The 27,624-nt window shown below is 39.8% G+C and overlaps 1 protein-coding gene across 2 annotated transcripts in view; it reads right to left on the reverse strand.

The window, feature by feature from the left end:
- The window catches only part of agbl4 (AGBL carboxypeptidase 4), a 327,238-nt gene that overhangs the window by 124,152 nt on the left and 175,462 nt on the right, over positions 1-27,624 (reverse strand). For both annotated transcript variants that reach the window (XM_042729535.1, XM_042729534.1), the window contains one exon: positions 24,970-25,186. In XM_042729535.1, the coding sequence (XP_042585469.1) occupies positions 24,970-25,186 (217 nt within the window). The remainder of the gene's footprint in view (positions 1-24,969; positions 25,187-27,624) is intronic.

Genomic DNA, 27,624 nt, shown 5'->3' on the forward strand with positions numbered 1-27,624 from the left:
TTTTTTCTCCCTTCTCTCCTGACCGCTTTCATTAAAGGCTGTGTGCTGCGAGGTTTTCTGTAGGAATGTAATTGTTCAGGTTTAATGAGCTGGGAGAGAAAAAAGGAAAGACCAAACCTGGGACTATTAGGAAGGAATGAGAGGAAAAGTTTTAAAAGCGACAAGGTAAACAGTGGCTCATCAAAACAAACAAGGGCTTCTCCTGCGGGATAATTAGGTACTGTAATTGGGATGAACGTGGCAACAGAGAAAAGGTCGGAGCCGTGGAAACGCGGGTCATCATCCACTCCTTCACCGTTCCATTAATTTAATTGTTAATTTCTTAACGCAGATGCAAATCAGGCGGTATAAGATTGACACATGCACAAATGCGCAAACACAGTTAAGACTTAAAATAGCGCTTCAATGTCAACTTTCACTTATCTAGAATCCTTAAAGAAGGAATTGTGTTCTCTCCAGCTCATCTGACAGTAAACATATTGGTCAGGGATCACAGAGGTTGCATTAATGACTGGAAGAACTCACCATGACGGTCACAAACACACACGAGCGCTGCATATATAAGGCCATGAGGGGCCTCAGACCGGCTACTTTAATATCAATCTGGGGTGAAAAATAACTCAATCTTTCTTTCAATTTTCTTTTTTCCAACACCTCCTTTTTTTTCTTCTCTTTTTTTGTGCATGTATGTGCGTGAGGGGGTGAGTGAATCCGGGAGGGAGAGAAAGAGGCTTTTTTCTAGTAAATTGAATTACACAACATTTTGACTTTCAGGCAGGAGAAGGGCAGGGAAGTGCTATCAGCCGCTCCAGATAGCATTGATTAAGATCAATTCAGAGAGAGAGAGAGAGAGAAAGACTGGAAGCGTTCTGTCAGACCACTAAGAATCAAACTTCTTTGACTTGTTCTGATCAGAGGGAGTAGCTGGGGAGGAGGATGGGGTTTTTAATTAGTGCTGTGGGCTATCTCATCTTGATTTGTGACGCAGACAAAGTAATCCCTCAGCCCCCCGCTGCGGACTGACCACTCCGTCACATCTCTAATGGTTCTTCTGTTCGCTGTTATCTGTCCGTATGTTCATCCATCATTCTGCTTCCGTTTGTCAGGTGCTTAAATCACTCATTAGAATATTAAATGTTTTGATGGTGGATCTTCAGTTGGGTCAGAAGGAAGAGTTTTAATAAAAGATATTATTAGTTTAACTCATGTACCGACTTTTGCATCATGATACAGATTTTACTTTGGCGACTCAACAGGAGTGGAAAAAAACATGGTATAAAAATAGTTCAACATAAAGTAAATAAAAAAGTCAACAAATATGTCTTGTGAACTTTAGAGCTATAATGCTGTCACATCCACACAAGGAGAGGAGAAGACGGGTAAGTATTTTCGTGAAGCTTTATTAGCATAGCACTATAACAGAGCAGGTAAGTGTGGTCACAGACGGTGAATCTTCAAGCACTGATCAACTGGTGAGTTCAAGTACAGAGCTAAGCCAGTACAACAAAGAGTCACTTCCCTTAATCGATGTGTCTGAATCTCCACAGAGCCACAACTACGGTCCACGAGGAGCAGGCAGAAGATCCACAAAGAATGTCCATGCAATCTTGATTCCAGCCGTTGAGTGAGTGAGTGAGGTGAGTATTTAAAGGGTGTGGTGATTTGCTGGTGCAGGTGCAGGTAATTAGTATTCAGGTGACGGTTCACGTGGGCGGTGCATGGGAGATTGAGTGGATGGTGACTGGCAATGGTGACTGGGGCTGAGGGAACGAGCTGAGGGTGTGACACTACCCCCCCCTCCACGGGTGACTCCAGGCACCCTAGAGCGGCGACGGGGACGACCACGACCTCTGGGAGCCGGGCGGTCCGGGTGTTGTCGGTGGAACTCATCGAGGAGAGCCGGGTCCAGGATGTCGTTGCGTGGTACCCACGACCTCTCCTCGGGACCGAACCCCTCCCAATCTATGAGGTACTCCAGGTGGCCGTTCCGCCGCCGGGAGTCGAGGATCTCTTGGACCTGGTAGATGCTGTCTCCGAGGATCTCGGGTTGGTCTGGAGGGGGAGGCGGTTCCGGTTCTGTGGAGGAAGGAGAAACTGGATCAGTGTGACGTTTTAACAGTGAGACGTGAAACGTGGGTGAAATCCGGTAGCGTGGTGGTAGGTCCAGGCGGTAGGTGACGGGATTTATCTGGGAATGGATGGGGAACGGCCCTATGTAGCGGGGACTCAGCTTTTTGCAGGGCAGTCGGAGGCGGATATCCCGAGTGGAGAGCCAAACCTTGTCTCCAGGTAGATAGACGGGATTAGGCGATCTGCGGCGGTTAGCGGTCTCTGTGTGCCTCCGGACTGCCCGTTGGAGATGGATGTGAGCTGAGTCCCACACCCTCTCGCTCTCCTGGAACCAGTGATCTACTGTGGGCACCTCAGAGACTTCTCCTGACCAGGGAAACAGCGGTGGTTGATAGCCTAAAACACATTGAAAAGGGGTTAAGCCTGTAGTGGTTTGGCGAAGGGAGTTTTGGGCATACTCAGCCCACGGCAGATACTGGCTCCAGGTATCCTGGTGTTGAGAGCAGTAAGTACGGAGGTACCGTGAGATTTCTTGAATCTTCCGCTCGGTCTGGCCGTTGGTCTGTGGATGATATCCAGAAGATAAACTGACGGATGTCCCGAGAAGCTGGAAAAACGCTCGCCAGACCCTGGAAATAAACTGAGGGCCTCTGTCCGATACAATGTCCTCTGGAGTGCCATAATTCCGGAACACGTTGGTGAAGAGGGCTTCGGCGGTCTCGAACGCTGTGGGAAGACCTTTTAAAGGGATTAGTTTGCAGGATTTAGAAAAACGATCTACAGCAACCAGAATGGTAGTGTACCCCCGTGAGGGGGGGAGGTCAGTGGCGAAATCCACCCCTAGATGGGTCCAGGGTCGGCGAGGAATGGGCAGTGGTTGTAATTTACCTACGGGAAGTTGACGAGGTGTGGTGGTAACGGCGCAGACCGAGCATCCGAGGATGTACCGGGCAACGTCACGAACCATGTTCGGCCACCAGTACTTCTGCTGGATGAGCGAGAGGGTTCGCCTGCTGCCAGGGTGTCCTGAGCCAGGTGACGTGTGCGCACTTTCCAGTAGAGGGAGTCGCTGGCTTGTGGGCACGTATATAAGACCCGTGGGAACCTCCGGAGGTGCAGGCTCCTCGAGGGTGGCGGCTCGAATTTCCTCGTCGATCTGCCAGAGGATGGGCGCGAGGAAAACGGAGGGTGGCAGAATCGAATCAGGCTCGTTGGTGTCTGGTTCTGGTGAGTACACACGGGACAGGGCATCTGATTTAGTGTTCTTGTGACCGGGCTGATACGTGATCTGAAAATTAAAGCGAGCAAAGAAGAGTGACCAACGAGCCTGACGAGCATTGAGTCTTTTGGCGTTCTGCAGATATTGGAGATTTTTGTGGTCGGTGACAACAGTGAATGGAAACTGGGCTCCCTCTAGCCAGTGCCGCCACTCCTCAAGGGCGAGTTTAATGGCTAATAACTCACGGTCTCCGATACCATAATTGCATTCGGCAGGAGAGAGTTTCCTAGAGAAGTACGCACACGGATGGAGTGAGCAGGGTTCACCAGACCATTGGGATAACACGGCTCCAATGCCGTGGTTGGCCGCATCAACCTCTACGACGAAAGGCTTGGACGGGTCAGGATGTCGAAGAATGGGTGCTGAGGTGAAGAGGTGTTTAAGATGGCCGAAGGCCTCTCGAGCTTGGGATGTCCAGCGCAGCTGGCGCTGACCTCCTTTTAGGAGGGATGTTAGAGGAGCCGAGTGCAGGCTGTAGTTCTTGATAAAGCGTCGGTAGAAATTGGCGAAGCCAAGGAAACACTGGAGTTCTTTCACCGTTGTGGGCTCCGCCCAGTTGGCCACAGCATCCACCTTGGCAGACTCCATATGAACTCCCTCCGCAGAGATCACGTATCTGAGGGAGGAGACAGTAGTGCAGTGAAACTCGCACTTCTCAGCTTTTAGGTAGAGGTGATGGTCTCGGAGTCGTTGTAAAACGTGGCAGACATGGGTTTGGTGTTCTTCTATGTTCCGGGAGTAGATCAGGATATCGTCTATGTAGACAATGACGAATTGGTGGAGATAATCACGGAATATTTCGTTCATGAAACTCTGGAAGATGGATGGACTGTTAGCAAGTCCATAGGGCATCACCTGATATTCGTAGTGCCCAGCAGGGGTGATGAAGGCAGTCTTCCACTCGTCTCCCTCTCGGATACGGATCAGGTTGTAGGCACTGCGGAGGTCGAGTTTGGTGAAACACCTTGGCTTCGCGCAGTTCCTCCAGAGCCGCCGGAACGAGTGGTAACGGGTAGGCGAACTTGACGGTGGCGTCATTTAGCACCCGATAGTCGATGCATGGTCGAAGTCCGCCATCCTTTTTGGGGACGAAGAAAAAAACTGGATGCAGCTGGAGATGTGGATGGTCTGATGAACCCCTGATCGAGAGCCTCCTGGATGTATTCCTCCATCGCCACCTGCTCAGGACGGGAGAGTGGATATATTTTCCCATGCGGTAGTTTGGCACCTGGCAGCAGGTCGATACTACAATCCCAGGGCCGATGAGGTGGTAACCGGGTGGCTTGTTCCTTGCTGAACACATCGGAGTAGGAGGAGTAAAGGGCAGGTCTTCCTATGGAGGTGGAGGGCAATTGAAGAGGCGGTGGCGCAGACTGTGAACTCTGGACTGGTGAACGATGAATGTGACTCTGGCATTCCGGGTCCCATGCCTGGATTTCCCCTGTGCTCCAGTTGATTTGTGGATTATGTTGGGCCAGCCACGGCCTACCCAGGACGACGTCAACGGTAGCGCGAGGAAGTACGAGGAGGGCCAGTTGTTCCCGGTGTCCGTGGGGCAGAACGAGTTGTAGCTCGTGTGTCCTTCTAGTTATTTTGCCACCGCCCAATGGTGATCCCTGAATGGTAGTGATACGGTAAGTAGTCTCATTCTGGATGATGGGAATACGGTGCTTGGTTACGAAGTGAGATGAGATGAAGTTGCTGGCGGCTCCGGAATCCACCAGGACATGGATGGAAAGATTACGTGAGTTAATTGTTATCTGGGCTTTGATATGAGGTATGTGAGATACTGATGGGGTAAATGAGACTGTACTCACCATGGGGCGAGGCGGACGGACGGGGCAGGCGTGGATCAGGTGAGTGGCCTCGCCACAGTATAAACACAGCCGCTCCTGGATACGGCGCCTCCGTTCAGAGGCTTCTAGGCGGTAGGAGTCGGTGATCATGGGTTCCTCCTGGTCTCGTTGGGGCGAGGGCGTTCTGGCCGATGGAGAGATGGCATATGAAGCCGTTGAGGCACAAGCCGAGAGGTGCTGAGCAACATTTATTGTCTTTCTAATGAATGTCTCTAGACTGACATTATCGTCGTAAATGACCATTTGCTTTCTGATCTGGGGTTTTAAACCTTTACGGTACGCAGCTAGTAGGGCAATTTGGTTCCAACCACTGGTGGCGGGCTAATGTTCGGAAACGGAGAGTGTAGTCGTGTATTTCAGCGGCTCCCTGCCGGAGATTTAAGAGTTCATCATGGATTGAGAGAGGAGTTAGAGCCACCCCGAACACTTCCTGGAGGTGAGTGACGAAGGCGTCGAATGAGGATAGAACTGGACTTTTGGAGCTCCAAAGAGCCTCTGCCCATTGTAGCGCTCGTCCGGTGAGAAGAGAGATCACAAAGGCGACTTTGGTGGCCTCATTGGGGAATTTACAGGTATTCGCGTTGACGAACAGTGAGCACTGCAGAATAAACCCACTGCAGCCGCTCGGTTCACCCGTATAGCACGTGGGACGTGCAAGGGGCGTGCTGTTGGTGGCGGAAGCACCGGTTTCGGTGGGTGGTGAAACTGACTGTAGTACTTGGCGGAGGGCAGTCACCATTTCGGTGAACGGGTCCGGAGCCGCTCCCTGAGCTGCAGCGTTAACATCCATGGGAGATATGAAGTTCTGTTTAAGGGGCTGGAATCCTGTCACATCCACACAAGGAGAGGAGAAGACGGGTAAGTATTTTTTGTGAAGCTTTATTAGCATAGCACTATAACAGAGCAGGTAAGTGTGGTCACAGACGGTGAATCTTCAAGCACTGATCAACTGGTGAGTTCAAGTACAGAGCTAAGCCAGTACAACAAAGAGTCACTTCCCTTAATCGATGTGTCTGAATCTCCACAGAGCCACAACTACGGTCCACGAGGAGCAGGCAGAAGATCCACAAAGAATGTCCATGCAATCTTGATTCCAGCCGGTGAGTGAGTGAGTGAGGTGAGTATTTAAAGGGTGTGGTGATTGCTGGTGCAGGTGCAGGTAATTAGTATTCAGGTGACGGTTCACGTGGGCGGTGCATGGGAGATTGAGTGGATGGTGACTGGCAATGGTGACTGGGGCTGAGGGAACGAGCTGAGGGTGTGACAAATGCATTTTTCTCAATGGATCAATTTAAAGTCCTAGCAATTCAGATGTTCAGTGTTGAATTAATGTTCAATTTTGAATTATAATTTTTGTAATTTTTTATTTCACAATTTTTTAAGCAGCTCTTTCTGCAGGTAACAAAGTTATGCAAGTAGTTAGTGACGTTATTAGTGAGTTAATGAGTTACTCAACTGATTCATTCAGATCTGTTCACATTTTATTAATTCAGTTTCCTATTTGGAAAAGAATAATGAAAAGGAAAAGTAGGCTGATTATTTATTTATATATGAATTTTCACAAATGGTAAATGAGAATTGGGCTTGTTTTCTTCTTTTTCTTTATTATGTACAAATTGCTTTATGGCTTCAATATTTCATTTGCACTAAAACGCTCCTTTTATTTGAAAGCCTCATTTTCTGTATGGCATTAATTCGGTCAGTCAAATAAGAGTCAGTACAACACTGAATGTGTTTACACTTAAATATTATATTATTACAAATCACCATTCGCTGTTCACTATGCATGCCATCTGAAGCGGAATATGTTGCTGGGCACATAATTACCTCTGCTCTTGTTTATTGTTTGTTAAATTACAGAAAAAAAAATGGAAAAAAGAAAAGTTGTTTTCTTTCTTTTTATATCTTTCCAGATAGGCAATGAAATTGTTTATTATTCTGTTGTATTAAAGCAATATCACACTCTCAGTCATGCTGCTGACCCGAATTTGCAAAAATCTGGTTTCTAGTGAACTGTGAATCAAATCGATTCACAGATTCACTGCACAGTTCATTCCTCTTGCAAGTGAACCTGTATTTATTGCAGTCTAGTAGTTCGATTGAATGTCAATAGATATAGCTAGATATAGATATAGCCAACATGTGTATTTATTGTGCTACCTTAAGTATACATGATTACACATTATACTTAAGGTAGCACAATTACACATTACATGCATTTTACTATTTGTATGTACTGTATTGTTTTTTTGTTTTGTTTTTTTACAAAGACTGATCAATCCGGCTACAATCTTGAATACATTTGCACAGCCTCTAATAGCATGAACAGGACTGAAACCCTGTAATTAAATCGCAATGTCCATTATAAGACCCACAGGTCTCCTGTTTTCTATACACACAGGCCAAATGCACATTTAAACACCTCTCTGGTTAAGCAATCTGCAGCATTAACGTTGCTATGTTGAAGAACTAAAGCCTTTCGCTTTCAAACGCATCTTTACAGCACGATGATAGTTCCAGTGGAATAAGACTCCACTTCCAAAAGCCATTTTCAGCTCACACGCATGGCCTGAGGGTTTTACTCTAATGCGGATCGCTGGAAAAAACAGAAACTGTGATTGGGGATCCTGTCAGATTCAACCACAGGATACAATCATGTTTACAGTTTGTCATAGGAAACGTGTGATTTTTGTCAGCAAACAGGCGATACAGGAAGAGATATCTTGACAGAAGCGCAGCTTTGAATCTCATTTAAAGGCAGCTCTGACATAGAAGACAAAACCAGCTATTGATCCTGTCCCTGAAAGGCAGAGAGTCTTGTGTAAAAAGCAAGATTGTGCTTGAAAAGAGAGGGATGGCGGATGGATAGCGGTAGAGATGTCCTTTGTGCAACAGAGAGGAAGGTTTCAAATCAGAGGGTGGCAGCTTGATGCTCTCACAATGGGGAGCCATGGGAAGGTAGGATCTGACACCCGTACCCTTAGCAAAGGTTACTGCCTTTTCAAGTGGCCTCTCCAATACACTCCAAACGATCCCGCACACACACATGCATGCGCTCCTCTCCGGCCACTGGGGAAATTTCTTCTAGTGCTGTTCAACGAAAGTTTAATGTCTCCAATTCATAGTCAAAATAATAAGTGACAGCGAGCTAAAACCCGCTGCTCTCGGCAGGGTTGCCATGGGAACCGTAGGGTGACTTTTGGCGGGATGTCATTGTTGCCTGTCAGATAATCCCTAATATTTAACCCCAGCTCTCTTGACCGGCCTAAACTTTATTGTGTGTGACAGGCCCTCACATCAAAATGCAGGCCAGCGTGAAAGTGACGCGAGTCATTTATCTAAACCTAATCCAGTTAAACAGAGACAAGCTTAACATGCTTACGGTTTATTATGATGTCTAAAATGCCCATTAGCTGTGGGTTCCAGTGTTTAAGGGACAGAGTTTGGATGGAAGAGCTCAGTCTTGACAACTCACTCTCACATACAGTACACACACACTGAGGGGAGGCAGCTAAGAAAACATCTCATTTAAAATTAATTATGAAATGTTAATACTGGAATCATTTCCCTGACAATCTGTCAGTACATTACTACTGCACTAAAAGTAATATGAACTATTTCTGTCTTTAAAGCGCTGGACACATTACTGCAGTTATAAATGTTGATGCAACACTTGATCCCACTTAAGTGGCCTTAATGTACTTTCATCAAAAAATAAGTACAATGTACTTACTGTGTTCATACTGTGTTGCAATACCCTATTGCTGCTATTGAGGTGGGATATGGGTAAGGTTAGGGACAGGTTTGCTGGTATGGGTAGGTTTAAGGATGGGTCAACAGTATAATTACAGAAATTAATTAAAGATGTAATTACATGCAGGTATTTTTTTTAAATATAAGTATAATGTCAAAACATGTATGTACACAGTAAGTGCATTGTACCAAATTATTAATTTACAGTACATAGTAGTTAAGGGGAGCTCAGTACAGAATCCATGTTTATGTAGACATATAAATACATACATACATACATAACAAAAGGTATATTTGAAAACAGCTATTACCACCTAACTCTATTAGTACTTGTGAAGTATATTTGCACTGTATTTGTTTGATTCACTAAAAAGAAAAGACTAATTTATTGAGCTCAACAATTCAGTAGTTAAACACACAAGAGTGTTTTAGACATTAAGGCCTGAAAAATGTCTTGACATAAACAAAATATGGCTTCATGGCCACAGCACTTGCTAAAGATGTGTAATAATTTTCATTATTTCAATGGCGCATCAATTATTCCTGCAATTATTTGATAGTGTTCCTAAAGCATTTTAAAATGTATTCATGATGCCCATCAGCATATATCATATATTTATATATCATATGTGATGCAAAATATAATATCAAGTGTGGTAAAAATTCTTTGGAAGAAAATATCACTGATTCTGAGGGTCATTTCAAGCATTATGAATAGAATAAATGCCTTACAAAATATCTTTATGTAATTCAAGATGTTGGACATTTCTACCCACCAGTTTTTTTCCTATAAAGCTAAACGCTTACATAAACAAAGAGAAAAATTGGTCATAAAGCAAACAAGCCAAACAGAAGGCTGTGTTGTAGTTTATCTGTCTGTTCTACAGAACCTGCCTTCCTTATGTAGTGCCATCTATAAAAAAACACAGCTAGATTAATGCAGTGAGAAAACAATATTCCAATTCTTTCACAGGTGAGTGTGATAAATAGCGAATGACCATGTGAAAACAAGCAAGAACAAAAGAGGTATGAATGCCCACCTGTCTGCTAGACCAGGTGCCTGCTCTCGACATCCGTGTGAATAACCTCACCGCCCCCCTCCCCACCATCCTCCCAGAACCCACTGCGCGAGAGTCTTGTCAGGCCATCTCAGCTGGCGTCCGCTTCTGTGAGTCCCTCCAGACTCTCCAGTCCGGGCTGAGGCCTAATGAAAAGCAGACCACTGTCCTTTTCAATTCCTCCGGCCCAGCCAGACCACCACTAAAAGCAATCGACTGACTGAATGGAGTCACTATATCACAATATGCACCTTACGGCATGCCAGAGACACCACGTCCTCCGGGACAGAACGCTGTGTCCGCATTCATCTCTCTTTCTCTCTTAAGAGTTTAATGGTGAAGATTGTTGATGGGGGTGGGAGATGACAAGAAGAAAGAATGAAGCCGTGAGACTGTGGGCTGCCTCACATTTGTCTTTTGTCCGGTGCACTAAAAAGAAGAAGACTAGAAGGTTGCTTTGGGGAATGAAAAGAGAAGGATAGAAGGAGAAAAAAAGGAATATATGGACAAAAGGAGGTGTGTGGGCATAGAAAGATGTGTACGAGTTCCTGCGTGCGGATTTGTGTCCGCTCTCGTGCGTTCGTGGGAGGAACTGTTGCGCATGGTTAGCGGCGTGTGTGTATCTGTGAGTATCTGTGCGTGAGCGGCTGAAGCGCGTAGCTGGAGGTGTGTGTTATCAGCACTCTGCAGTTGCTGTGTGAGGCGGGCAGGGCTGGGACGAGGGCAGGAACTGGAAGGGCAGGACTGGTGGAGTGTGTCCAGGGTGGGCGGCTCCAGATCCAGGGATATTTCACTTCAGTACACACACTCACTCCTGCTGCTAACCTCTGGAGCCCTGACACACACACACAGCTGAGTCTGAATGAGCTGAATTCACTCAGAAAGAAAAGGCTATATGAGTGGTTTTATGATGTTACAAAGTCTTTCACTGTCCACTGGTTTTATATGAGGTACACATAACAGCAACTCCACAAAATTATCATTAGCATACTACAAATCAGAGAGTTAGAGAGTTTGACTCCTAACCCTAAGGTTGTGGGTTCGAGTCTCGGGCCGGCAATACCACGACTGAGGTGCCCTTGAGCAAGGCATCGAACCCTCAACTGCTCCCTGGGCGCCGCAGCATAAATGGCTGCCCACTGCTCCGGGTGTGTGTTCATGGTGTGTGTGTGTTCACTGCTGTGTGTGCACACTTTGGATGGGTTAAATGTAGAGCACAAATTCTGAGTATGGGTCACCATACTTGGCAGTATATCACATCACTTTCATCACTTTCACTCTTATGATGTTCCAACCCAGTATTCATTCTGCAAAACATAAAAAGTGACGTTAGGCAAAATGTCTGAACTTCTGTTTTCCATCCAAAGAAAGTGTATGGTGATTTACACTATGCCAAAAAGCACATAAAAGTAGTCCATATGACTGGTGCCAAGACTTCTCAAGACATACAATTGCTGTGTTTGAGAAAAACAAATCATTTATAGCTCAAAATCTTTTTCACTGAAGCTCTCAAATTTCATTTAAGCGTAGGTTCAACAAATACGGCATCTTTGAACTCCACACTTTTGATGCCACATTTCACATGACTGGGAAGAAAACAACATGTGGTTGGAATGACAGGGTTTTGCTTGCTAGTTAGTTCTGTAAATCCCTGTTGAAAGGTGCTGTAACATCTGAGGGCAAAAATAATTGCAAACATATGTATTGCAATTAATTAATTAATTGCAAACATTACATGTCAGTAGATGTTTTGGCAGCGATTCTTATTTTGGGTTCTGAACCAGATGATCAACTGCCATTCTCCAGGTTTTATAAAATTTCTTGAGCCACAAGCGTGCACACACACACACACACACACACACACACACACACACACACACACACACACACACACACACACACACACACACACACACACACACTCTCACACTCACTCATTCTAAAGCAAAAGCTTAATACATACAGTAGAACCTCCTGCTATCCTGTAGAGCTAAATGCCACATTTCTTTGTGGTCGGGGTCATGTATGTTATCACTGATAATGTCAATAGTTCAGCCAATCGGCAGGCTGAATGATGCTGATGGACAGCTTGGGTGACTGACAGGTGTCAAACAGACTGGAGATCTCTAAAACAAAGCTAGACTAGTTATTCTAAACATTAAAATCATATATATATATATATATATATATATATATATATATATATATATATATATATATATATATATATATATATATATATATATATATATATTTGTATGTAAAAAAAAAAAGGCCAACATTACATCAAGCCTACAAATGTAAAACATAATATTATATACAAAATAAACAAATGAATAACTGAATAAATGATGACTAATAATTTAAAGAAATTAATACATTTAACTTTAAGCCAGTCAGTGACTGTTAACTAAAACAAAAACTATTCAAATTGTTTCCATGCAACTGAAATAAATATAAAATAACATTTAATGAAAACTGAAAATAAGTTGAAGTACAGTCACTAAAAGCTTAAAGCCAACTAATTCTATTAATAAAAAGTAATTAAAATGAATAATTACTACAATACTATATAAATAATACTAAAATAACACTGATGCCAAAAGTCAAGTCAAGTCAAGACTGTCTATGTACAGTGTAAGACTAGTTCTACCTCAAACCATGGCCAATTACAGTTATCAGACCTCACCAAACATCCTTAGTATGGTCACCATTTAATGGGCAGTCTTATCAAATCAACTTGAAGATAGCCAGCCCACATGAGAGAGATCATTAGCTGCCACCATCAGCTGCCCGCTTTAACTAGCAGGAGAGAAACACCACTGCTTCCCTGTAAAAAATGTGCTGACAGAAATCTTGCACCTTGGCTTTCAGCTCAGACAGTAAGAGCTGAGTCCATATTGATCCAAGACACAAACCCACCATACTATAATCTCCTTAACCATAGTTAGAGAAGAAACGTGCTGAAAAACACTCTTCCCAATTCCCATTTGTTTTGCTGTTGGTTGTGCAGGTCTGAGGTTTGTGGAAGGTGGAGGAAGCAAGGATGAGGGCTAATGATGTAACTCACATTTCAGTAGCTAACTGAAGCTGCCTTCAAGTCCTCCTGGGAACCTCCTGCTTACGAGTTCGGAAATCATTATAACTACATGAAATGTGTCATTTCAAAAAAAAGAAGAAGAAAAATGTTAGGTGAAAAACAGGAAGCTTTTTATTGCTAGTGCAACATAACAGAGTGCATACAATGCAGATTTAAACTGGTAGATTGTAAAAAAGTATTGCAACATTTCAATTTAATTAATAAAAAAAAAAACAGTTTCCAATTGTAAGCTCTTCATTATTTTGACATGACCTAAAGGCATGACCTAAAGGCAGAATGAGACCTGTTGCTACCTGGTATATGAACACTTAGAAAATACAGTACATTTTATTCTGTTATTTACCAAACATCTTTTCTCTATTTCTTTTACTCATTCAAATGTGCTCCCTTCTTTTTCCCACACGCCCTCTATTTTTGTCTCTTCCCTTTTCTCTCTTTCTCTCTACACCCCGGCTAAATATGTTTCTCAACCCATCTACAACAAATTAAGTTTCCCCTCAAACTGAATTTCAAGCTTGGCTGCTTTTGTAGGGTGAGAAATTCACTTTTCATTAATTCTTTTTCTTTTCTACCCAAAAATGATTAAGTGTATCACTCGTATTTCTCCATTCCCCGCTCGCTTTTCCTCTCTCCAACCAACCTGGGCCCTAAATTTGGTTCTTGCAATTACACTCTCAGAAAGGTGTATTTTTTTTACTTATTAAAAAGCCCTAAAAGCTCTTAGAAACACACTTATTTTTCATTTTGTTTTTTACTTGCTAGCAAGCTGTGATCTGTGGAAAATAATAATAAAATGAGTGTTAATTTGTACACATTTTTTTTAGTTCTTTCAAGGAAAATGTCTTTTTAAATGTAGTCAAAATTTCATTTTTATATTTTTCTAAAAATGGCATAATATTAATCAACAATAATTATGTTTTGGTTGACACTTAATTACACACACACATACACACACATACACACACACACACACACACACACATATATATATAGATAGATAGATATGGCTTTGCATGGTCGTAAATACATTTTTAACTTTTGATACTTTCACTTCGGGTTATATTCTCTTTTGTTTTCCTTTTACCACCTTAAGTGTTTTGTGCATCCATCTCATGACTCTACCCCTTCAGCCCCTTTGACCTAAAGCTGGAAGTTGGGGGCCTTCTGAGATTTCAAGATATGCGCTTTGAAGACTGACGGCACCAGGGAAGGGAAGAGCATTGCTTAAACCGGACAGAGTTAAGTGACAGATATGAACCCACGCTGGGAGATAACCCCATGTCAATAAATCCCCCTCTCCTAACCAGATCCATCTGCCGACCTCTGCATAACAAACAGCTCGCAAAGCACTTCCAAAATATTGAAACAGAGTTAAGCCCTCAAGGTGTGAGCCATTTCAATTTCAAAAAATAAATATTATCTCTGACTAAGCAAACCTTGCATTACAATGAGGATCGTTTTACAGTTTCAGGAAGATGAAGGATGCCTCTCTGCAGACGAAGAGAAGTCGCCGTACCTACCGGTCATATTTCTGCCCTCTCTGTCCATGCTGGCTTGATAGGCCCCCCGCTTTCTTTTATCTTATTACGGCCTCAAGAAAACAATATTCCTCTGTACTATTGCAGCTGCCCCTCTTTCTGTCTTTTTCCATTTCCCGCTCTCTCTATTTCTTCTCACTCCATCCTCTCTTTATTACGGTCCTCCATATCAGCTAGATGATTCCTCTGCTGCTGATATGGGAGTCTCAATATGCAATAAAGCAGCGGGATCGCCTACCGAAGGGTCCATTGGTCTCGATAAAAGGGCGACTTGATAAAACGGGGTCACATCAAACTCTTTATCTTCAATCTAATGTAAAATAACCGCCCTGCAGTCAAGCTCGGGTCACGACTTCTCCGTGGCTCAATCCAGAGTCAGATTCGTTAAGCGTGAGCGTTCACATTGTTAGGTGTGAATGGAAAAGACAGGTTCCATTTGACACCAGCAGAGAGAATGCTGGCCCTTGGTGCTCTGAGGGACCTTCTGCCAAAGGTCACACCCTGGCGATGAAACGTTATTAGGCTTACGGTAGAGGATGTTTACATTAAATAGAACGGTTGTATGGAGGCATTTCACAGTGGTTAAACACATCGCAGTTGTAACAACAGACGTGAAACATTTGTTGTATTTCATGTTTTTAAACTTCTTGAAATGCTATTTTATTTTTGGCCTTTTGCCACTCTTATTGGCAGTGATAGCACAGAGAGCACAGGAAATGTTGGGGGGAATGATATTGGAAAATGACGAGAGACAGACTCGTCAGCATAGCCTTGCAAGGGAAACATCTCAGTAGCAGCATTTATTATTATCCACAACAACATTGGCCTGGACACATTTAAAACTTGGTTTAGAGGATTGCGTAAGGCCTTGGTTGTCTTTAGACATTATCACGTGTTTGAATGACACCATTACATCTTTCTCTGAAGTTAATTGTGGCAATATGTTAATGCATGAATGATATAAATGTTTGATTGGCAACATAATGCAACAAGTAAGTGCAGGGGTTTTCCTGTATAAGTCAAGAATTAAAGCATAGATATCAGTGTATAAAATTAAGTAAAACCTGGTCAACTTTTCTGATACTGGTGTTCCCATCATGCACTGAAACATGAATATATAAAAAGGTTGATTTTTTCCCCCAGCTGTATTTACACAGTTTTATCATTGCTTTTGTTGTTAGGTTTAGTTATTTTGTTACACATTTAGTTCATTTTGACGTGCTGTATTGAATACAGTCAAATTACTGGCAAGTAAGCTTTGACTATGTTAAAAATAAATTACTCAAACTTTTACCAGTCAAACTAAAGTTGCTTAATTTCTTTGTTAAATTTACTGAACTTAGGTAAGTATATTTTACTTAATTCTACAGGTGAAATTAAATATAATTATTTAATATTTACTTAATTTCGTTACGAATATTAAGTTCAATATTAAGTAGATTTTACTCGACAATTACGGGTAAATTTTACAGAGCAGTAGCAGTAAAATCTACTTAAAATGTGTTACAGTACATTTAGTACGAACTGTTACGGAAATTTTATCAAGCATATCCTACAAATTATTTTTTATTGTACTACTACTACTGTTGCTACTACAAATAATAAGAAATGACATACTTGTTTGTTGCATGAATGCATGAATAACATGAATTTGTTTGATTGTCAACATAATGCAACTAGCAAATGCAGGGTTTTTTTCTAATTCAAAGTCAAAAAAATTAACAAGATTTAATGTATAACAATAATAATAATAATGTTTAATATAGATAACAATAAATAAGAAAAGAATAGGAAACAACAAGCATATGTGGATAATAATACTGTACTACTACTAATAATAAATTATTACTATTTATTTATTTTAACACATGATGCAACATTTAAGTGGAGTTTTTTCAGCATGTCAAAAAGCTTGCAATATGTAACAATATTTAGGAGTAATAATAATAATAATGAAATTATTATTTTTTTCTCTTTCCCAATATTATTGTCATCACCCATTTTGATATTTTATATAAGAAACCAATCAGTCCAAAACAGATGGGAAAAAAAACTATCCAACTCAGTAGGAAATGTTTCCTTGCATCACAGATCAATGTGTTGATGCACCTATACTAACAGCTAGACCTCGGCTCAAACTAATTATGTGGAAAGTAAAACATACAGTAAATATATACGGTTTGCAAACATTTTAAAAAATAACAGTTAAATAATACTGTTGGCAAGGAAAAAAGTTCCCTTCTCTTCTTTTTCCTACACCTGTACTTCTAGTATTTCAGAACTCCTGAGGAGAAATCAGATGTGGACTCTAAACGAGCTTTTCACTGACAAAGAGATATAAAATTTCACAAAAAATGACAAAAAAAAAAAAAAAAAAAAAAATCTCTCAGTTGTGAGAGACTGATGGTAGGATTTACACCCACTGTTTGTGAGTCCTCAGTGACAAATAGAGGAAGACTGGTCAGCTATTGAGAGGACAATACCAGGCAGCTGCTGGTGAGCTCTTCAAATTACTAAACCTTTTGAACGAGAATTCACAAAAGATTTGACAAGTAAACAGCAGCACAAATGAGAGAGAGAGAGAGAGAGAGCAATGAGAGATTCGCCATGTGATGGAGGAGGACTCCATTTCTGCTCTGCAGTCCATAAACAACCAGATTTCATGTGATTATCCATCACTGTTTCACAGCTCATGGATTCTGCCTCGTCTCCTTCTCATCCTCCTCCACTCCTCCTCCCTCTTCTCTTTCCTCCTGTCTCTTCCTTCTCCGCCCTCCCTCCATCTCTCCGGTCCGACTTTGACCTTCTCTCTTCACGCAAGGCAGAACTGCTATTGATTAAATCTTGGCACGGGGTGTACAAACACGGAGATAAACCTGGGCGTAAAGTGAGAGATAGAGAGAAGCTTGCGAAGGCAAGAGACGCGTCCGTCCAAGGAGCTTTCCATCCTTTATTCCAGCTAACAGGCTCCCGAACAAGATCCCCCATTGTTCATCTGTCTGCAGGGGCTCCAGTGACCATTAGAACATCATAAAATGACCTTCCTCCCCTCTCAAATGTTTGTCTATAGATTCCATGCTCCTTTCCTCTCCTCCTCCTCTCTTGTTCTGTCCTTCTCACAGCCAGCAATCCCTTTCCCCATTTTTCAGACTAAAAGGGCCTACAGAGCCGTTTCGTTCACACAGAGAGCAATGAATGTGTATGAATGTGACGGCCACATGTTCCACTGACACTGAGATCCAATTATTTTAGAGGGTTCTAAAGTTATCCTTAGTTTCAGTGTGAATTATGAAAATACGTAGAAGGGATTTAAATAGGGATGCACCAATTTAAAAATTTTAACCAATGCAATAAGCTTAAAAATATTGTCTATAATTTATAGACATTAAATAGCAGATATTAGATTGTTTGTGTAGTATTATTGTATTAGATTATTATTATTGTTGTTGTTGTTTTTTCATTGAAATACATTGTATGAGTGGTAAAAATAAAATTATAAATACTGTAGTTATTGTAGTTTTTTATTTTTTTTGTTTTTTTTGTGTTTTTTGATTGTATTTTGGATTTAGGAATTTTTAATGTCTATTCTTTTTTATCTGCTAAAGGAAAAGGTCTGTATAAATAATTTTTTTTTTTTAAAAAGAACTTAATATAATAGAGGTGAGACCTCTGTTATATGGAAGACTATTTATAGAGATGGGACCTCTATTACAGGAAAGTGCTCTTCAAGAAATGGTGCATAAATCCCATAATCTGGATTTATGCCCTTTAAGTTAAGTGTAGAGATGATGACAAAAGTTAGATTGATAAAATAAAAAATAAAAAACTAATATTGGCCAATATGGTATAACAATTAAGGTACCAATATATTTTGCATTCCCAAATTGAAAGATGATAAAATGTGTTAAATGGAGTAGCCCCCCCCCTTTTTTTTTGCAAGTTTATATAAATATTTAATACATAAACAAACAAGGAATGGGTTTAAATGAACAACTGTCTGGTAATAAAACTAGAAACATTGTTAATGTTTGTAATCTACACCTTTGATTGTAGCTCTCCAACATCAACCGCATCCTTTATCAAATATCAAACTTAAAAAGTAGCTTTCTGATAGGACAGAAGAAGTAATTCATCTGTGTCAACTAAACGTCTGTTTTACGGATTTATTAAGAGAATTTCATTTTGCCTCGAGGTTGTTCTTGTACGTTTGGCTCTTACTGATGAAACATGAGAAATCTAGCAGTGCCCAGCATGCAGCTCAGGGGTGCAACTCTGAGATGGCCATTAAAGAGCCAGTAATCACACACACACATTTCAGTCCACCTTCCATTTGAGGAGCTGTTATTAAACTCACTCCTATAAGCACTAGCCACTGGTGAGAGAGGATAAAAAAAAGGACTTGAGGTAAAAGTGCTAACCCCACACCCTCTGACTACATCCATAAACCTGTACTCCATCAAACCAGAGACGGGACCCCATTTGCCTGCTTAACGTTCATCCTTCACAGAAAGCCGGTCAACTCAACTCACATTTTAAAATGCTCAGTCAATTCCAGGACTAGATGATCGAGGGGGATTTCTTCAGCGCTGGCTATGAGACTCAGGATTTTACAGTACGTCAGAAGACTTAAGGATGTTGAGAGAGGGGTTAAGGACAGCCAGAATAGTGCTAACACCGGTTGCATGGAGTTTTGCACAGCGCCTCAGAAGACTGCCGTCCCTACTGGGAGATGCATCGGCTTCTTGTATTAGAAGAACAGGAAATCTCAAAGAGCGAGATGAAGGAAAACAGCAAAGTAGCCGTCAGCAGCTCAGAGTCATCTCTGTGGAAACAACCGTCTCACATCACAGAGGTGTGAGGCAGTGTAACCCATATAAAACATACAAGAAAGTGAATATTTACTTTGGAAATGTGAGTATAGGCTGTTGTATATAGAGACTGACAAGATATTTTTTCACTGGGTCATTCTGCAAAACATTTAGGATCCCTACAGTATATGCATAAAATTGGACTGTCTTTGACAACGAGTTTCCGTTGCCAATATTTAAAATGTATTTAATATTTAACACATCAACAAAAACCCAATGACTTAATTTGCAAAATAAAAAAAATAAAAAAATAATTATTAGGATTTTTTTTATTTCTTTTATGTATACAGAATTAATTCTTTATTTTCAATGGAGTAAATTACATTTTTAAAAATATTGAAATAGAAAGTAGTTTAAATTTCACAACATTACTGTTTTTTGATTAAATAAATGCAGCCATGGTCATCATATGACACTTATTTTAAAAGCATCTTTTAAAATCTTTCCGACCCCAAACCTTTAAGCAATACTGCCTACCTATAAAGAATGACAGAAAGATATTTATACTTCTTGAACATACAATCAACCTACAAATCAGATTTTTCAAATCAACCTGCAAATCAAAACAACTTCATCATAACAGCATCATCATCCCTTCAAGAAACAACTCCTCAAGGACAAGTTAAAGCCTCTCCTTTTATTACTTTACTGTTAGTTTTGTTAAAATGGAATACTACAGCTAGACATTGCATAACACAGTTTATATGCACATTCTGTTAATAGAATGTTTAAAATTTAATCAAAGTCATCTTATCAAAGTGAATATGACACTGTTTAGAATGACACCACTGATCTCATCGATGTTCTCTCTTTTTAGAGACATGAAAGGTGCAGTGAACTGACCGTATTGGATGAAACACCACCGCTAAACAACCAGTAACCACAGTCACTCTGCACCAACCTGACTCAAGGCTCTTCCCTATGGAAACTTTATGTGCCATAAAACAGACAGACAGAGAGTGAGCATAAACTCACAGAATAGTTCTGAAAGTCTGGCCATAAAAGACTCAAGGCCTGTTTTAAATGTACATCACTTACAGCAATGGACATGAAGATAAAATACCATTCAACGTTACCGCAGAACAAATTAAAAGCAAGTTTTTGAAGGATCTGGCTACTCTCTAGACATGACAAATGAATCAAGTACAAACTTGTGGCCTACCTAAAGCTTTTAAACATTTAGAGCATGCACCATTAGAAATAGGTCTGCTATGATTAACATCATTCTCCCTAAATGTTGGTGCTTATAGACCAATTTGGAGTAGACATTACAGTTACATCACTTGCAGCTGCGCGTGCATAGTGGTGGCAGAAAAACTGGTAACAAGTGGAGGGAAACAGGTCAAATTCATGGAAGAAGAGGAAAAAAAATTGTGTGCCTTTTGATGTCAGAATCGGAATGGCGTCCTCAAAGACGCCATTTGAAGATAAACGCAGACGTTTAAACGGACATACTATGGATAAAAACTGCGATGATTACTCTACTTTTAAAGCATAAATTTGATTTAAACAATAGGTCTACATAGTATTCACACATGCAGTTCATAGGGGACGTATTGTATTAGCCCTGCAGTTACAGCATTAAATATTATTTAAATCTATCACTATTAACATTTTAGATAACATTTATATATTTTGTCTCACAATTTTGACTTTTCTTCTTGCAAATGCAAGTTTATATCTTCTAGATCAGACTTTATAACTCGATTTAACTCAGCAATAGTGAGTTTGAGTTGTTTTCCTTATCAGAATTGTGAGATATAATCTCGTAATTGTGGCAATAAAATTAGAATTTTGAAATATAAAATCAAATTAAATTGTTTTATTCTTTTATTCCATGCCTTCCATCCATAGACTGCTACTTGAAAACTGCCACCAGATAGGCTCCACCCACAAAAAACATCATCACTGTTTGCAAACACTGAATTGGCCTATACAAACTAATTTTTATAGCTGAAAAAAAAAAACCCAAATAAATATTTACTTCAATATTTAATAAAACTGATTCAAGGAATCTCCAAAAGAAAAAATAAGTAAATAAATCACTTGTTTACTGTCTGGACAGTATTCAGAACATTTGGCCTTATGCATTATAGAAGCTCTAAATTTACACAGATGAAAAACAATTACACAAATGAGGGAACATTTACCTTACAATTGCTCTCTATCTGTGAATCATTCAAATAACAGCCTCATTTTCTAGGTGCTACAGGACTCATTTTCTCCTTGTACCTTCTACAAAATTCGATTTTGATCTACATTTCAAAGTAAAATCAACAAAAAACATCCGAACATACTAAATTGCAATATAGCATTTCAATATCGGTTCAGCAAAACTAGGAAATCATAAAAAAAATAAAATAATATGCGAATGTAAACCTGAATATATATAGTTGTAAATGGCAACAGGAAGAGACAGAGAGAGACGTGAAGTGAAGCAGAGAGTGCCGGTCAGGCCCTCGGGCTGGATTCTGTCTGTCTGCTTGTCTTTGAGTCTCTGCTCTTTGTTGCAGTAAGTGCTCTTGCTAGCTTGTCAGATCCACAACTGTTGCTCTGTCTTCACATCTGGAGAGGAGCAGGCACTCAGAATTCAACACAACAAGGCACCTGTGTGAGGCAGCGGGGCTCGAGTCACGTGACGGGCCTCTGTTGAGATTGACGGGCTCTGGGCCAAAGGAAAATGACTGAAGGTTGCATGAGAGGAGAGGATGAAACCGGGGAGCTGTGTCTAGACAGGCAGGTCATCTGAGTCATGATAACTGAGCATCAACAAAGACTCACAGGCCTTCTGCTTTTATGCAAAATAAACATTTATACATGCTTAAATATTTATTCTAACACACTTATTTTAATCTACAAAGACCATGCTGCTTGTGCTATATGTTTCACCGCACGTCTAAATAATTCACATCCATAAATGCAGATCTGAGTTTGATCTCTTTTAAATATTCAGATGGCTCGAGCGTTTCACACTAGGATGTGGATAATGGATCTGGATGCGCAGCCTTCAAAACAACTTCATTCTCCATTTGCTGATGCGAACTCGACATTTGAAATGGGCAGCGGTGAACAGACGAGCTGACGATAGAAGAAGCTTCTATGCATAATCATCCATCAAAGCGACTGTCAAAACCCGCTATGCTTCTCTGTCTTTATAACGCTGTTAGAGGACTTTTATGACTAAAGATACAATAAACAGATGTGACGATTGCTGTTGAACATGACAGCTGTTGCGAGTCTGCATTTTAAAGTCGTGAAAAGTCATATTTGGGGCGTCTGGACAGTGATTGGTTGTATTATTTGATTCATCTTCAGAGACCTCTGGATAGAGAGGCATCTGATTGGTTGTTGTATTACAAATGCCATTGTAAAACATTTGTGCTCATATATACCTCACCAGCAAGCAGACTTCTAAAAAGAAACAAGTTGGACCCTGAGAGGCAAAGCATTAACAGAGCAAAAGAGGTAATTGAGATGTACTAGAGGACTCTTTTTGTGGAACGCTCTTCGCATTTTCTTGCCTCATTGAAAGTGAAAGATATGAGAGAAGTAATCCCAGTATTACATTGAATCCAGGCTTGTTCTCTGGTGCTTTACCTATAGCATGTGTGTGTGTGTGTGTGTGTGTGTGTGTGTGTGTGTGTGTGTGTGTGTGTGTGTGTGTGTGTTAGTGCACACTAACTTCATCCTCACAGTGGCTCTGTTTAAGTACATCACGTCTGTGTGTTACACCAGAGAGTGTTTTACTACTGCAGTCCAAGCTGTTGTAGCCTCATCCTGCTCTCTTTTTCTTCATTCCCTCCCTCTCTCCTCCATCTCTGCAGGTCATTAAGAGTGTTGTACTGCCACGTACCCAAGAACAGAGGACATAAAAAGACAAATAAGGCCATAAAAAGTCCCTATGCCTGCGCATACAAATACATTCGCTCTCACTCTCTCTTGTTCTATCACAATGTCCCTCCCTCACTTTTTCTCCCTGATTCAGTATCTATTCTTTCATTCTTGCTTTATTTCTGACATTATATCTTCTATATGAATTATAAAAAGGCTGATTATACATACTAATGAAACGGCAAGGGAGGCACAGTGGCCCAAAAGGTATTAAGATGAGGTATTTTTTGTCTTTACCAAAACTCAGAAGTTATTTTAACTCCATCTGTTATTTTAATATTATTTATATTATAGTACTAAACAATATTTTGAATTTGCTAATTTTTAAATCTGCAGGTTTAGTAATTTTATGTAATTTTTTTTTCTGTTTAGCTTTACATTTTATTTCAGTTTTATTTTTAGTAATTTTAGTACTAAACTTATTTTATTTTGTTTAATTTTTTTTTTTTTTTTTTTTTATTTTCATTTCAGGTTTTTTTATTTTTTTTTAGGTTTTTTTAGATTTTACTTTATTTCAGCTTTGTTTTAATTAATAACTTAATACTTTTTTAAAAGTTTTAGTTTTAGTTAATAATAGCAACACTGACCTTACTCCCAATGAACCAATTCAGAGGCCTCCAATATCTAAAACAAAATCCAGAATTTTCTGTAACACTTCAATAAAAAAACAACAGTGGAACGAGTTGCTTATATCATGTAGCAGCAGCAGTACCAAGTATGTTTTGTATCTTGTTTTAGGACCATGAGAAACTGAAGAACTGGAGTAATGGGTGCAGCTTTGCCGTCACAATAATAAATTATATTTTAAAATATATTAAAACAGAATTCAGTTATTTATTTTACAGTATAACTGTTTTGTACTGTATTTTTCATCAAATACATTACAGACTTAAAAAGAATTGTAAAAATCGTATTACACATAACCCTTGTTATCTAATGAATTTTGAAGAGACAGAAAATATGGTTACAGAACTGATCTAGGTTTATGCAGTGAATTAACTGAAATAGGTGATTTAAAAAAAAAAAAAAAAAAAAAATAGCAGCACCATATTCACCTCCAAGTCTGTAATTCTGTTCTTGCATGGCTTTAACATATAGTTTTGCCATTTATTTTCCCCCTGATATATTTGCCCTTTCAAATCCCATTTCATGTGAAACTGATTTCTTTTTTCCATTGACACCATATTTCTTATCAATAAATGTCCTTTCATCAGTGGCTTCCCGTGCCTGGCTCTCCTTGACGAACGTGAAAGTGATGAAGGCCCTAAAAGAGGGCTTTAATCTCTCGAGCATTCCTAATGAGTTTTCTTCTACAATTATTTGATAAGAGCGAGACGGGACTGTAGGCACTGTGAATGATCCAGTACCTGTGCAGATCATGCACACACACAGTCACGCATCCTCAAAGAACTTACATGTGTCCGTCCCCTTAAAGAAAATGAGTGAGCAGTAAACAGCAGACACAGGAAGATGCTAACATAATACACACTGACAGAAACACTGGAAACACTACAAAGACGTGCAGTAACGCAGTGTGCAAACATGCAGAGACTAACCACACTGAGGCCCAGCTGCTCTCGCTGCAGGTAATCGAGATTTCTGCGCTCCAGGCTGGCCAGGTAATGCTGCAGACGGGAGTAGGTGTAAGGGTAGCAGTACGCAAACTGATAAACGTCATCCTCGCGGTCGAAACAGAAGGCGAAAGACATCACGTAGTTCCTCCGATGGTCGGGGCAGCGATAGTAATACACATTCTTGGCTGGCAGTCTTTGCCTGTGACAAAGAAAGAAAGACAAGATGACAATGAATGCACCTTATCTGCTTTCTCAGTGAACATTCATGTTTTAATTAGGGGTTGTTCTGAAGAAATAAGTTTGCGTTCATAATATTTAATAATTATAATGTAAAAGCATTCTCTGTAATGATACTTTTCAGCTGATGTAACTAAGGCTGCATAGATGAGGAAAATATTATTTTTAATCAGCCATACCATCACGATCACAACTCAATCAAGTCTTGATTGATCACATAAAACCCCAGTCTAAATTATTTACTGCCTAATGTTCTTGTCACTGGGAAATATCTTACATTACTGAAGTTTAATGTGTTTCAAATAGCTTTTCATGTCATCAGTGGTAGTAAATAAGATTTTTGGGGTGTGACAGACGATTGCTTTCTGACAAGACTATTTACTTACAATATAATAAAAAATAATAAAAAGATAAAAAGGTGTGACAAGAGAAGAGAGGATGAGATGAAACGATAAAATAAAATAAAAAGAGGAGAAAAGGTGAGAGAGGAAGACTAGATGAAGTGATTAAGTGAAGAAAGGTATAAATGAAATAAAACAAATAACTAAAAATCTAAAGAAAAATAATAGGAATGAAAAAGAGGTGAAAAGAGAAGAGAAGATTTGATAAAAAATGACTTGAGAAGTGAATAAAACAACATCAAATAAGAGAAGTGAGAAGAGAAGATTTGATGAAATGAGATGAAGTGACAAAAAGAGTACAAATAAATATTTATAATGAAGTAGTAAAAGTAAATAAAAAATGAATAATAAAATAGATAGGAAATAAAGATGAAATTAAATTAAATAACAGAGATAGGTGACAAGAGACAACTATATGAAATGAAGTGAAGAAAATAGTATAAATAAATAAATAACAATGAAATAAAAAAAGTCTGGAACTTGCAGGACGATCAATCCTCTACATCCCCTACAGTCATTCACAGTACTGTTGTTCAGTCAGCTCCCTCTCTCTCTCTCTGTCTCTCTCTCTTCCTTTTAAAACCCATCTAGATGAAGGCAAACACTACCAGCAAACTGTAAACAATGAAAATTTCTGCAGTGCACAATGAGCAGCCTGAACAATGAAAGCAATGTTATTTGCATATAAAATGATATACTGTGCTGTTAATCAGTTTTATGTGGTGCTGCTGAAAGTAAATCTGCACATCTGCGGAGAAAATGAGAGAGAGAGAGTGAGCAAATAGCAGTGAAGGACAGGCAAAGAACATACGATGGAAGGCATTGGAGGGAATAACAGGGGGAGGGAGATAGTGAGAAGATGAGAAAGAGAGGAAAGATCAGAGCTGGGCTGGGCTGACTGTGGGACAGGGAAGAGAGAGAGAGAGGAGAGAGAGAGAGAGAGAGAGAGAGAGAGAGAGATCAGATGGAGATGCTATCTATGTGAACAGCACAGAAGCTTCCACACAGCCATACTGATAAGAGAGGAAACAGCTCTCTAAAATCAGCCTCCAGTCCTTCCATCTCATTCTTTTCTACTAAACGACTCACATACACACTGTACACTGATGGAACTGGGTTTGTGTCTTTGTTTGAACGCTTGAAAAGTTCTAAACACACACCTGTTCCCTTATCTTCAGTGACCCATACGCATAAATGCATACAAACACACTGGCATATACAGTGGGATCCAAAAGTCTCAGACTATTCTGAAAATATGAGATTCTAAATTATATTTAAACCTGAAAATATACTTTTTAGGATTTCTAACATTTGAAAATGAAGACATGTTCTAATTCTGCACTAATCTATGTTACTATTTTAAAATGAAAATAAACAAATTTATGGCACTGAACACCATCAAGCTAAATATACTAAAACACTCTGAAATTCATTCATTAACTGATATAATGATCATGAAAAATATGAAAATACAACTATATATGATAATATATGATTATGAAAAAAATAAAATAAAATAAAATAAAAAGCCTGAGACTATATTGAAAATATGAGATTCAAAATCCTGGTAATAGAAGTTTAAAACAGTTTAATATTAAGAAAAGTTATAATGTAAAATGAAACAGTTCTTATTCTGCACTAATGTATGTCACTATTTTAATATTAAAATAAAAAAAATATGGCATTGATCAAGCTACAAATACTAAAACACTCTAATCTGTGTTTTAATATTAAATATGACAAACTACTAAAACATTCTGAAGTTCATTCATTCATAAGCTAAGCATAGGATTTTATGATTCATTCTTCATTCATTTATTCATTTAAATAAAATGAAATAGCATTGCATTATATAAGAAACATGCAAAATTGAACTAAATGTTAGAGGTACAGTATATGTCTGTTTTTCAAAAGTGAGCTAGCTACATAAGTATTGTTTTAAAGAATCATAGGCCTGTTCCAAATGCTGTCAATGTAGGCAGTTTACAGCAAACAACAT

This window comes from Cyprinus carpio, chromosome B8, assembly GCF_018340385.1.
Source record: "Cyprinus carpio isolate SPL01 chromosome B8, ASM1834038v1, whole genome shotgun sequence".
Classification (NCBI taxonomy): domain Eukaryota; kingdom Metazoa; phylum Chordata; class Actinopteri; order Cypriniformes; family Cyprinidae; genus Cyprinus; species Cyprinus carpio.